Source organism: Ictalurus punctatus, chromosome 12, assembly GCF_001660625.3.
Source record: "Ictalurus punctatus breed USDA103 chromosome 12, Coco_2.0, whole genome shotgun sequence".
Classification (NCBI taxonomy): domain Eukaryota; kingdom Metazoa; phylum Chordata; class Actinopteri; order Siluriformes; family Ictaluridae; genus Ictalurus; species Ictalurus punctatus.
The window spans coordinates 19681211-19695882 of NC_030427.2; the positions used below are offsets into that span (position 1 = coordinate 19681211).

At 39.4% G+C, this 14672-nt stretch overlaps 1 protein-coding gene across 6 annotated transcripts in view; it reads right to left on the reverse strand.

Moving 5' to 3' along the window:
* cnot3b (CCR4-NOT transcription complex, subunit 3b) overlaps positions 1-8614 on the reverse strand; it is a 28375-nt gene extending 19761 nt beyond the window's left edge. For 2 of the 6 annotated variants that reach the window (XM_053684168.1, XM_053684165.1), the window contains exons 1-2: positions 8415-8613; positions 246-306 (exon numbers count right to left, since the gene is read on the reverse strand). In XM_053684168.1, coding sequence (XP_053540143.1) covers positions 246-270 — 25 coding nt within the window. In that variant the 5' untranslated portion in view covers positions 271-306; positions 8415-8613. Of the gene's footprint in view, positions 1-245; positions 307-8414 lie in introns of all 6 variants that reach the window. The other 4 variants (XM_053684167.1, XM_053684166.1, XM_053684170.1 and 1 more) reach the window with 4 other exon arrangements.
* Positions 8615-14672: the final 6058 nt, after the last annotated feature.

Below are 14672 nucleotides of genomic sequence, written 5' to 3' on the forward strand. Positions count from 1 at the left end.
TTGTATTAGTATTTTTACTGCGTTGGAAACGCGTATTTAGCGACTGTAGCAGTCCCGTGTACTAGCACTTGCTGCAATCCTTGTGTTTAGTTGCAGTCTTCTCCGAGTTTAGCGCTTTCTGTTCCAACTACGCTTTACGAATAAATACAAGTGTGATTCTGTCCTGGTTTTAGAAGGTCTTGGACACATCAGCTTAGTTGAACAATTCGCAGCATGTACAGTGATGGAAATGATTCCCCCCTCACCTTGTAGTTTTCTTTTATCAGCCATGACTTGACTAAGATGTTTTCTTCATGCCTTCTTTCGCTGTCACAGAATTAACAAAATACATTTGTTAGTCAGTTCAGAAAAAAAGCTTAAAAGAAAATGTAGCTAATGTGTCAAAAAAAAGTCCAAACTTTGTAACCTGAGCATGTTTAACAGACAATTTATCTAATTACAACTCGTTCCTACTTTTTATCTAAAAGAACATTAGTCTTCGTAAGCTCCAGACAGAATGTGAACCCGAATATATAAGCACAATGACCACCATTTTATTTTATAATGAAGTGTTGTCATGAAGTGTTTTACTAACTGTTTTAATTTGTGTACTTTCTCTACACCAATACACAAGTCTTTCATTAACTCGTGCTGAAACTAAGCAAACTACTCATATTTGTAGTATTATTGAAGTATAATTTACTGTGTGTGTGTATATATATATATATATATATATATATACACACACACACACACACACACACACACACACATATACATACACATATACACACACACTCTGCGTTATTCCGTCAGAATAACGCAGCTGATTTTCTTCATACTTGCGTGTGTAAATTGTGTTCCTGACACAGCTCACTTGCATGTAGTGACACGCACAAAACTCCATAAAAGGTAAAGCGCACAGAGAGCTGGGAGCACAAAATGAACGAACAAAATGAGTAAAGCCTAAAAAACAGAAACGGAAGTTATTTAACTCACTTCTATATAATAATAATAGTAAGCGAGCGCTAAATCTTCTGTCAGCTGAGGCGTTTGTTACCGGCCCGTCCTCCATTTATACACCGCCATTTCCTTTGTCATCACTGATTCATTAGTTTTGAGTGTCATAATTTATGGTTTTGTCGGTCCATTTTCTTTTTGTGCTGGCGAGTAGGATATGAATGCTTTTCTGAATTTACAGGATTTCCATGAATACCAAATTTCTTGTGTAAACCCTTGTGCAAGTGAGTTACGAATAAATTGTTCGTGTCAAGCTTTGTCCACCATTGCACCTATACGAAACTATAACTATGTCCTTTATATTCATACGTCCCCGAGTATGGCTTTGGGCTGTGGTTGGATAGTGACCGCTTTTCAGTGGAGCGGGTCTGCAGTACACTGATGAAACTGAAGTGTGGTGCGTTTTTTTTGTCACTGAAAATTAAAAAAGCAATACTGTATTGCATTTCACATTTTTTCCAAAGGTGTGATTGTGTTTGACGCTGACATGGAATCTTCTCCACAGGAACATAATTATAATATGAAAAAACAGTGAGGCCATCTGCTGGATTTTATGCTGAAGTGTAACATCAACCAGTAGACACCAATGCATAAGAAAATGCTATTAAATGGCCAGGTGCTCGGTTTGATTTGTAGTTTAGAACAACAAAAGGTAGGTCTTGACTGACTGTGACTGCATCATTGTGATTGAAGTGAGCGTGCACTGATGTCAGAGTTCAGAGATGAACACCGAGTTATCTGTAATGAAATACATATTTCACCCTTCTTTTTTTATGAATCTGCTAAATAATTGTGGAGTATTCTCTTATTAAACCGTACAGAATTTTGTCCAACCTCAAAACTGATCGAAATATGTCAGAGCGCGCGATACGTCCACTCGGATATACATTAGATGCTAGTGTGAAAGGAAATAACCAGCCATCCACACCCATTTAAGCTGCATTTTTCAAAAAGATTGTGAGGTAGACTTGAGCTGAAAGAGGGGGGGGTTTCATGACCGTTTAATGAACGACACATTACACATTTTAAAGGCTTTTAGTTAAGCTTTGTTCCTGTTCATAATTACGTTACAGCCGCGATAATCAGTTGTTTCGCTTATATCTACTCTCGCTCTTTCCCTTTCTCAAAAAAAAAAAATGCAGCTCGCCATTTTTACAGAGAAACCGGAAAGCGAGAACTCCTCTGTCCTGAAGACATTCCTGTGCAGGGAATCTCTGCAAAACATCATGACTGTTACAAAGCGCTGACACCGGAGACTCCGCCCATAAAAGTTAAATAAATGTCTCCTAAAAATAATTATTACAAATAAAAATAAAAAAAAAACACACACACAAAAAACACCACACATACCTTACCACATAAAAACATAGAAACTAGATTAAACATGATACATTTCTTTGTTAAACAACACTTTTTACAATTATATTTATTATTAGTCTTAAATTTTGCAGCGCATTTGCTATACAAATCCCAGTGTACGAGTTGTTAACTGTGGAAACAAGAACAAACGTATTAATATTAACCTGTCGTTCATGCTACAGACGGAACTACTGTCCGAGCCGTGCTGCTATACACAAATAATGCACACCTGCTGAATCTGAATCAGACACAAGAATTCAACTGTGCTGTGGTATAATTAGGCTATAACTAACATGAACGAATGTTTGGGCCTTTCAGAATTTCACTTCTGGCCATTTTTCTGGAGCACTTTTCGGCACTTTTTCTATAACGTAAAGACACTCCAGGAAGTGCTGGCGCTTTTCAATCATGTCCCGCCGAAACCTAGGACTGGCCAAGTTTTAAATGCAGAACAATAAAATGTGTGCGATGTTTTAAAAGAGTGGTAAGAGAAACAAATTTTCCCGACAGTAATTTTCTGCCTGGAGAATTATTTTGGATACATTTAAGCTTAAGGGGACTGAATACAGTAAACAAGAGAGTTACAGGACAGGTTCACACCGCACTTTATGTTGCTTGGCTTCATTTTTTTTCCATATCAGTTCCTAATTCTGAAATGACTGACACCCGTGCACACCAATTAATCCACCAAGTAAAAACTTGTCTACTGATTACCAGATCCCACCTTGGCTGAGGCGTGTAGCTGTGACTCCTAAAGGCTCATCTGTGGGACATCACTCTATTCAATCTAAATAAGGAACTTAAGAGAAGTGCATTCACATATGCAGCATTTACTCCATTTAACTCAAACCCTGGAGTGTTTTTTCCCCTCCGTGCCATTCACTTCGGAAGGTGAGACGACATCTGGCCTGATCCAAGTGAATTGTAGCACGGTTCAAGTTCAGTGATAAAGCAGTTTGACCCTCAGATCGACCTATCTGTACATGACGGATGGCAGGCAGCATACTGTGTACGTGAGCTGCTAAACTGAGCAGCAACGAACAAAATAAACCAAAAGACAGCTGCAGTGCAAAATAAAAGGAAAATTGTATAATTTTGAGACTGGAGAAGTCATAAGTTGAATTTTCAGTTGAATTTGGGGAAACACTTGAAACATACGTTGTGTTTAACTATTGCTTTTGTTTGATTTGTTCATTGCAAGTCTGTACATTTGGCAATAAAAAAAGTCTGTACATTTGGCAATAAACCTGATTTGCAATGGGGGTGGAATATATACAACTGTATATTCCCATTGATATTTTACATTTGTTTTACAACCCCAATTCTGAAAAAGTTGGGACAGAATGGAAAATGCTTATAAAAACAAAGAGAAAGGATTTGTAAATGTACTTTGACTTGTATTTAAACAAAAAATGTATAAAGACAAGGTATTTGATGTTTTACTTGATCAACTGCTTAGTTTTTTTTAAGGTAAATGTTTATTTTGAAATTGATACGTGCAACATGTTCCAAAAAAGTTGGGACAGGGGCAATTTAGGACTAATAGCGATGTGACAAGTTGAAATAAGAAGGTGAAGTGAAACAGGTGAGGCAATCGTCTAATCATAGTATATAAGAAGCCTCCAAAAAAAAGCCTAGTCCTTCAAGAGCAAGGATGGGTCAAGGATCAGCAATCTGTCAACTGATGCGTCAGTGAATAATCCAACACTTTGAGTGTTGATTAACATTCCCCAAAGACAAATCGGTAGGATTTTGAGCATTTCACCTTCTACAGTGCACAATATAATTAAGAGATTCAAGGAATCCGGTCAAATCTAAATCTACAGTGCGTAAAGGGCAAGGCCGAAAACCACTTCTGAATGCGTATGATCTCTGATCCCTCAGACTTCACTGTCTTAAAAACCGTCATGAGTCTGTAGTGGATATCCTGCCATGGATATGTTGATGTGTTTTCAATATCGTACATGGTGAACTGAATATCAAAATGAACTGTACTTAACTTGTTCAATCATTGGATCTCATTTAACAAGTTCAATATGAACAGATTTATTGGTAAATCGTTTGTACAAGCACGTAGACAAGAAATTTGATAATCGTGAAAATATAAATTCAGAAGAACCTTTGAATCCTACTCGTGCTCCTAAGTGTATATGCAATGTATACACACACACACACACACACATACACATACATACACATACATACATACATACTACTGTGAAAAAGTTTTAGGCACATGCAAAGAAATGCTGTAGAGCAAAGAAGCCTTCAAAATAATTAAATTAAATGTTAAAGAGCAGTAAACAGTAGTAAATGAAACAAAAGTCAATAATTGGTGTGACAATTTTTTTTTTTTAAATTAAAATAGATATACCAGTCTCCGGTAAGTGTTATTGAGCATCTTGCAGAATCAGTCACAGTTCTGTCGCACTCGCACTTATTTCTGCAACAAAACCCGGCAGCCATTGTTGTGTTTTTGGTCTGAAAAGTGTCTCTTACGTAATATGCTGCTTTCTTTAATGACAAACATTTTTCTGTAACATTTAATTTTGCGTTAGAAAACTAAAATGCTTTATGTACTCACTGTAGAATTCATAAAATAAAAATAAAAAAATCTATAACAAAGTTTGTACCAAAAAAAAAAAAGGTGGCTATTACTGCATTTTTATATCTGGAATATACTGTTGAGTTGAAATAGCTTGTTTTTATTACCTTTACATAAAAACAAATCATTTAATTATGGCGATGTATATAAAATAGAACGGGCCACTCTGTCTGCACGGAGCTGTAAACCCTAAAACAAACGCCTCTGCTGACAGAAGATTTAATATTATATATTACTGAATATTTAATTTGCATAGAAGCGAGTGAAAACATCTTCCACGTCTGTCTTTTAGCCTTTACACTGATTGTTCATTTCATGCTCCCAGCTGTCTGTGCACTTGACCTTTTATGGAGTTTTGTGGGCGTCACTACATAGAAATGAGCTGTTTCAGGAACACACTTCGCACTTTAAGGGTTCGCCATTACATTGGTTTGTCTTATGCAAACATGTACATACAACTTCAGTCAAAGATTAATAAATGAAGGCTGATGAACATGTTTACAGCAGACTACGTTTTTTTCCCGCTAGTCTCTGCTCTTAACCTTTTTTGAGGACCAAGTTCTGTGTACCAATATTAATGCAGCAGAACCTCCTGCAAAACAGGAAACGTTTTTCAAATTGCACCTGCCATTAAGACTATGACCATGGCCCTTAAATCAGGATTATAACTCATTTAATCCTGGGATTATGTTGCTCTGAAAGGCTCATAGCATCACAACGTTCAAAAGTTTGTTGACAGTGCAAACCAATCCACCTACGTGCGCCTACACAGAAGTGTGGACAGCCAATCGTTCTGCAGCATTCTAGAGTCCATAACTTGTGGCCTGCTAAGTGAATAAGAGATATCAGACGCTCTGAGAGCTGTAGGTGGAGGCTCTGAGACTGAGACTAATCGAGAAATACCATACATCACTGCATAATCAATCTTCGCACATCACATGAACAGTGCTTGTGTAGTTTTCTGATATCTAATCACATTTCGATATCCAATCTCTTTGTTCCAGAAATATAAACAAATCTGATTTTAAAAAAAAACAAAAAAACAAAAAAAAACACTACAGAAATACCACAGATTTATTAAAACAAATAAAGAAAAAGAAAAAAAAAACATTGTGGTACTGAACCTGAAGGGCCTGAAGGAGGTTTTAACAGGATAGCTTAAATACTCATCCTTGTCAGGGCGCTTTTTCACCAGACAGTGTGGCTCAGCTCTACAAGTTACTCAACGATTCACACGGCCGCCATTTTCCACCTCCAGACGAGGCCAGTCTTGCCATACTAAGGTACCCGTGCAGAATTTGGTCAACGGAAAAGCTACAAGAGAGCCTGAGTTAATTTGTCCTTCTTACAGTGTGGGAAGGATGGTATTAGTCTCGCACCTGTCAATCAGTACGTCTGTGAACTCATGATAGATATCATTTACTATAACGTTATCAAACAGTAAATGGTCTGCACTTGTATAGTGCTTTTATCCAAAGTGCTTTACACCGTGTCCCATTCACACTTACACACCAATGGTAGCAGAGCTGCCATGCTAGGTGCTAACTTGCCATTGGGGGCAACTTGGTGTTCAGTGTCTTGCCGAAGGACACTTCGGCATGTGGAGTCACGTGGGCCGGGAATCAAACCGCCAACCCTATGATTAGTGGACAACCCGCTCTACCACCTGAACCACAGCCGCCCGTTATCAGTACAATTACTGTAAAATGTCCTCATCAGATGCTTCCTAAACAAATATAGTAATTAATACCAAATTAGCAGGACTTTGTACTTATTAGTCTACCGATCTGTGCAACGAATCGATTGGCTCAAATTATTCCTACAATGAGACCAGTCCTTATGGTGAGTGTTCCCCAGTCACAACTTTAGTTCTTACTTGCAATTAGTTCCCACGGTGTGATGAACAAAAATGGAAGAACCACAGCAACAGTCCAAAATCTAGTGGAGCCTGTTAGAGCCACACAGTGGGAACAACGATATATCAATGCCCAAGTTTCTGAAATGAGACGTTAATGCTAAAGCTGTCCACATAAGTTTCCCCATATCTCTTTAGTCTCTGCTCGTACCCTTCTTTGAGGACTAAGATCTGAGTACCGATACTCACGCACCAGAACTTCCAGCAAAAGAAAAGAACAGATGCCATTTTGAATAAAACAAATGAAGCTAGAAAGGAGCAGTATGGGAAACAGTTTACAAATTGCTCCTGCCATTAAGACAGTAAAAGCACGGTGAGGTCTGAGAACATGCACGGGTCTGTGATTTTCTAATTTTGCTACAGTGGTGAGAACTACAAACCAACTATTCTTATAGTTATTATGCCTATAAATGAATGTAAAGCAAAACGTAATGACAAGTTGAGTAAAATAGGTCCTATGGGTATGGAAAGTTTTGTGTGTGAGATACACGATTTCAGAGACAGCAAAAAAAAAAAAAAAAAGGGGGATTTCAATTTGTGGTTTTCTCGAATCCATGAAAATCTGATGTTACTTTGAAAAATCGCAAGCTCCTCAAAATAGTGTCATTTCCTTGATTTTGAGTTCATTTCGGCGATCGCAAAATCCTGGAGGAACTGGTCATCAAAATTGACATACATCTGAATAATCAAAAGTTTGGACACCCATGTACTAACTTCTCAGAGGAAAACCACTACTCGCATAACAAATACTCCAGCACAAAACTGTGTATCCCCAAGATGTTGATCACACCTTGAACTACTTTCAGTGTGTCCCAAAGATCACAGAACATCATAAAGGGACAAAAAGACATGTTGAATGAAAGACTCCTGATTTTTCTGTGTTCAGTTGCGTGCAGCTGGGACACATGGCTACACCACACTTGCAGTGTGTGTGTGTGTATGTATCACTGTGAGGCTGCTGCATTATAACACATCCATTCCCAATACATCCCGTCCAAACACAGTCTCTCTATATACATGTGTGTATGTGTGTACCTACCTGACTGGAACAATCTAACACAAAAGCAGCAGGACATGAGGAAGTTTGGAGCCTGCTGGATTTAAAGTGCACTTTAACGTGTGAACATTGGCACTGCCTTCAGCTAAACCCTTCTAAAATAACACAATCTGCCAAGCAACTAGACAACACCAGGATGACCATATAATTAAAAAACAAACAAACAAACAAACAAACAAAAAAACAAACAAAAAAACAATCAGTGGGACTAGTTGTAGTTGTAGGTGCATGTGCTTCTCCAGATTTCTTTACAGGCGGAAGACAACCGAATTACAACTTAGGCGAGTGGAAATATTGTTTCCCACAACCCAAACCTCCAGATTTAAAAGAGTGTGCGCTCTTGCTACATTCTGCCTGATTACTGAAAGCTTTTATCAGGTCCTGGGTAATACACGGTCGGCTAAGCTCTTTGGCCGGGGTACAAAATTGGAAAGGAAAAGGGGAGAGAGAAAAAAGCATGTAAATTGAGTAATGCTTACCCCAAACAAGAGCCGTTTTTACCTGATTTTCCTTAGTTTCACCTTTCCTCTTTTCTTTCAGCTTGTGTTCTGTTAACAATTTCCCAACTTTTTTTTCCGGTCTTTATTTTTAATTTCCTATTACTTCTATTCGCCAAACAATCACTCCGCGCATCCAAGATGGCCACCAGGAACACCTCCTCCTCCGTTGAAGCATTGCTGGGCTCTGTCCCCGCCTCCTTCCTTTCCTATTGGATGTCGCTGCGCGTTGGTCGCCAGTGATTGGACAGGAGAGCACTCTATCTAGCTGCAAAGGCCGTGCGATTCGCGCGATGGTTGGGGGAGTTTGCGGGGTTAAAGGTGTACCAAATGGTTAGTTATCCACTAACTAATTGTAACATCTTAACATTTATGTATATTCGACTACTACTACTACAATAATAATAAGATAATAATATAATGTATTATAATTCTATTAATAATGTTACCAGAGTCCTTTGATGTCTACTTAACATCTTAAAACAATTCTATGTGTATACAACAATTAGTTCCGTTCCGCACTGGGATAAAGTTGGTTTGATGTTCGATATTCGCGGATATGCGGAAATTAACGGACCGTCTCTAAAGTTACATACGACATTATTATACACGTTTCTAACTTCAATAGCATTTGAAGGGAATGATGTACAGTCACACACCCATCTGTACAGTGTTTATCTAGGTGTCAAGTATGAGACACACCTTTTACATTTTTGATATTTAACTCTACAATGCATGAACCAAAAAAACCTTCACGAATGCATAAAGGGGGTCAAAATGACCCGTATTGGATAGAATGGTTTTCTTTAAAAAAAAAAAAAAAAAAGATGTCCTATTAATGAAATAATTAAAAGAACTGATGATCCACGAATGTTTTAATATTTCAAACATTTTTATTTTTAATCCTCATCCCTCCTTTCTTCTGTACAATTCTGCTTATTGTGCCTTGAACATGCGTCATCATTATTATTATCATCATTATCATCTTCATTCCAACAATTGTCAGGAGTTCAAGAAGTTAAAATAATTTTTAATACTGTTATCTTTATGTACACATATAAATTTGATTTTTTTATTCATAGTATACACACACACACACACACACACACACACACACACACACACACACACACACACACTCACTCTCTCTCTCTCTCTCTCACTGCCACTACCAAAACACCAAGCATTTTTCCTGTGGAAATATTCTAAGTTTTGAGGCTCGGTTTAGAAAATGCAGTTAGGTATTGACACAAACTTTTTTTTTTTTAATTCAAAGATAGGGAGAATGTTGAGAAAGATGAGGAAATTGATGAGATGAGGGAAGGGCAGAATAAACTCAATGAAACAAAGGAAAGAAGAGATGAAGAATATCCTTGTGACAGGGAAGATGACAGGAACAGCACTGGTGATAAATATGAAGATGATAATGCTAATAATAATGACGCATGTTCAGGGCACCATAAGCAGAATGGTACAGAAGAAAGGAGGGACGAGGATTATTCTTGTGACAGGGAAGATGAGGCTGGAGACAGGAACACTGCAGATGAAAATGAGGATGAGGATGAAAGCCCAGGGCACAATAAGCAGAATAGTACAGAGGAAAGGATGGATGAGGATTATTCTTGTGACAGGGAAGTTGAGGTTGGAGACAGAAACGACACTGCAGATGAAGATGAGAATGATGATGAGACAAACACAGAAAACTGGAGGAAAACAAGACCAGGTTCAAAGATTTTTGTAGTGGCCATAACAACAAAAACCCTGGAAAAAATAAAGCCACATGCAGGCTCAACCCTGTTACAACAGCCTTGGACAGATGACGAATATGAAGCGGTCACCAAAGTAAATTCTTGCTGTGTCCTTTCATTCAAGTATCAACATGTAAAATGCAGGAAAAGTCATAAAAAAGAGCACCTTATTTCAGGGCACTTGCCATTTGTGTATTTATTGATTGTTCAGCAAAATACAAATTTACAATTAGAACAAAGCCTAAACCATTCTAGAAGCATATTGACATCCATGTTGTGTGAATGGGTGATGTGACTCACAAGGATAAAGAATTGAAATCCAGAAATGCCAAATTTACCAAAAGTGGAAACATTGTAGCAGCAATAGCAAAAGGAATAAGCCAGCACTATTATGAATCATTGAGAAACACACCACCAGATGACAATTTGGCTGGCAACATCTCCAGATGCCTTACTATGGATGTCTTAAGAGTAATATCTAGTGAAGTCAGTAAAAGCACCAGACTACATGAAGATGTTATCATGGAGATGATGCTCTGCCAGAAGATCATGAAGGAGTGCAGTGGAACTGCGTCACAAATTGCAGGCTATATTCAACACTTACAAGTGGACCTATTTGGTGTCCACTTGAACACACATAGTGGCAGAACATTTGAAAAACTCACCCCCAGTCACATTACATCGAGATGCTCCAGGCAGTGTCATGTCACGCATCCCCAACCAAACCAAAATAATCCTTAATTATGCCCTTGTTCTCCCTGGAAAGGGGAAGGATAAGCCACCCCTTCCTGTGTCTGAGTTGATATCAAACGAGCACTCCATACCAACTCTCACGTTTTGGCAGATGGAAACACTGAGACAACTGTGGCAGATAACGATACGGAAGGTCCACCAGGTAGAGACCGATTTAGCTGGGCACTCATTGGTAGTGTCCTCCTGGCCTTCAATAAAGAAAGTGTCTCATCCTATATAAACAGAGCACATCTAATTGTCAGCCAAAAAGTGAAAAGTGCAGATGCAGTTAATTTCACAGTGCTCCATCTCTGTTCATCCCACATAATAAAGGCTGTAACTCAAGGATTTTCAAAGACAACTGGCGAGTATGCTGTAAAGGAATCTGCCACCTACTGTTTTGGCCTTATTCTTAACAGCACCACCCTACAAGAAGCACTTAACCTATTTCAGGATATGTCAATGTTGTTCATGTCAGCAAACAATTCCAGTGCGGTTATGGCAGTAAAAAACACACTGGACCAAAATATCCTGAAGTCCAAGCCTACTCCTATGGATGAAACACTTCCACCATATGTAGAAGACATGGAGAGGAGCAGCAACATCAAGACTATATGTGGCAAATCTCCCTTCACACATTTATTCAGTGGTGTTGTAGAGAAGACCAGGTGTACCCTCGTGTAGTCCAGGTGGTCCCAGTGTGTTCGCGCGCGTGCGTGTGTGTGTGTGTGTGTGTGTGTGTGTGTGTGTGTGTGTGTGGAAGGACAATTTTCACACTTCAAAATATAAAACAACATACTGTAAATGTTATTTTGTAAGCTTGTGTGATACTTATGCTGTCACCACATTGCTTACAATGAAATATGAAATACATTGATACCAAAAATGCCCTGAGGAATATTTTAGTTAAACGTAATTTAGATGACCGGACTAATTCTGCATGCTCTCTGGGACCCACATTCCTAATCATTTTAATCTGACCAATCCAGCATCATCTTACTGGCACAATTTATAAATCTACTACAGCAGCTACATAATTTATATTTGCCCTTCCTTGAGATGGGCTGGCGTCAGACCGAATTGGGTGAAATGTGAAATCAGACGGGTGGCGGTATGGTATTTAAGCTCATGGTAGGTGCATCATAGGTAATAATAATAATAATAATAATAATAATAATAATAATAATAAGAGAAATCAGTACTTGATCTCACCAGACCAACCCACTGACTGATCTCTCCATAAAGGGCGCACCAGATCCAGTGGTCAGAACTGTTTGCCCAGGAAGTAGAGGGGGTTGACCTCCTGGTGCAGCAGGATGCTGTCTGTTAGACTGTTGAGGTACAATTACATTTTACAGTTATGGTATTTAGCAGACACCCTTATCCGGACCTACTTACAGAAGTTGTTTTTCTTATACAACTGAGCATTTGAGGATTAAGGCAGCTTGGTAATGCTGGGATTTGAACTCTCAACCTTACAATCAGTAGTCCAATGACACAAATGTAATTTGTCTCCTCAAAAATAACTCAACACACAGCCATTAATGTCTAAACCGCTGGCAACAAAAGTGAGTACCCCCCTAAGTGAAAGTGTCCAAATTGGGCCCAAAGTGTCAATATTTTGTGTGGCCACCATTATTTTCCAGCACTGCCTTAACCCTCTTGGGCATGGAGTTCACTGGAGTCCTCTTCCACTCCTCCATGATGACATCACAGAGCTGGTGGATGTTAGAGACCTTGTGCTCCTCCACCTTCAGTTTGAGGATGCCCCACAGATGCTCAACAGGGTTTAGGTCTGGAGACATGCTTGGCCAGTCCATCACCTTCACCCTCAACTTCTTTAGTGTGTTTGGGTTCTTTATCATTCTGGAATACTGCTCTGCAACCCAGTCTCTGAAGGGAGGGGATCATGCTCTGCTTCATTATGTCACAGTACATGTTGGAATTCATGGTTCCCTCAATGAACTGTAGCTTCCCAGTGCCGGAAGCACTCATGCAGCCCCAGACCATGACACTCCCACCACCATGCTTGACTGTAGGCAAGACACACTTGTCTATGTTCTCCTCACCTGGTTGCCACCACATACACTTGACACCATCTGAACCAAATAACCACAGGACACATCTTTGGAGCCCTCTAAGAAGAAAAGATCATCATCTTTTCTGCATGGTCACAGCAAAAACAGGAACGTGCAAAGTGAGCACCTTTACAGTGTCAGAAAGGGGGGAGGTTGGTTGAAATTTATGAAGCAGTTATGAAAAGCAGACCTCAGAGGAGCTAGTATAGCACCTGCCTGGGTTTTTTTTCAAGATTTTTCTGATTTAAAAAAAGGCAGAATCCGACCTACTCTGGATCCAAGAAGTCTAAATGTGTTCTTAAAACAACTGCTGCTCTGTCCACCATACTTAACAGATGTAATGTGAGCATTGGCCAATGACCTGAGAGAAGGAATACAAGATTTCCCTTCTTTTACCTCAGTGAAGTGATATATCCAGTTACTTACTTGAGTCCTTCTTGCAGATTATTCAGTGGCATGAGGCACAACGTGTGTACCGTGAGCCTTTTTGATAGAAAGATGCAGCCATGAAATTGCAAGTGATGGCATATTGCCCAGTAGTAAAAACTGTGAATGCCCACTGCCTATGAGCCATACCAGATGGTATGCATGCACCATGAGACTTTGGTCCAACACGTCTCCTTTCTGCAAAGAAGGGAATAGTTTGGGCTGGGGCATTTAGGAAAAACCTCAGAATAAAGGAAAAGTGGGAAAACGAGTCTGTACATTAAATTATTAGTGTTCTTGTAACACACGATTTTTGGCTAACATTTTCAGATACCCTTAAGTGGGTTCTAGGACTCTAGGACCACCATGGTGGGCACAAAATCACAAGCTATGATGAGGTGGGTATGCAAGCTCTGGACGTTGGCAAATGCATACTCTCTGCCTAAATATTGCCTATGCAATTTGATAGTGTAGCATGTGGTATCACAGCAAGCTTGTGCCTGGGGATAAGCAAATCTACAAGGATGCATTTCGTCCATATGTGTCAGTCACAAATAGATAATTTTCATTCGAATGAGTCACTGAGGTGTACAGCCAAGCACCGAATCGTTCCTTTCCTTTATTTGCTGCTGACCGGCTTTGCCATTGCAAACTACACAAATCCAACTCGAGCCTCTGGCCTCCAGCAAATCAGCACTGACGTACGACTATCAAAGGTGTAAGTTCTTTTGCAGTTTTAACCTATGTTTGTACCCCATGTGTTCTGTGGTGGCAGCATTGAGTGATTCACATTCTCAGTAGAGAACAGCATCGAAGTTGAGTGATTTGTAATGCCAGTGGATAATTTTATCCTCAACAGAAACAGTATCAGAACTCTGACATTCTCATCCTCAATAAAGAACAATTAAAGTATTCGCTAAATATCAGAGATTGAGAGTTCGAATACTAGCTCTCCTGTCAATCACAGCGACACTATGCAAACGTGGCCTCCTGTAAGCCCATGTATGCAGAAGAGGGTAGATAGCGCTTTCATATTTGTGGAAAAGAGCAGACATCGCTTTCCTCCAAGTGTGTTTCACTGCCCTGGGATGCAGCTCGAGCAGCAGTTTGAAAAGAACTAATTCCCTGGCTTCCCGTTTTGGAGGAACATTAGCATTCACCCTGCCTGGTTGGTAGCTTTTATACAGTAGGGGAGGTGGTGGGCGCGCATTGGCCAAGACCAAATTAAGGAGAAAATGTTAAATAAAAGTAGGTCG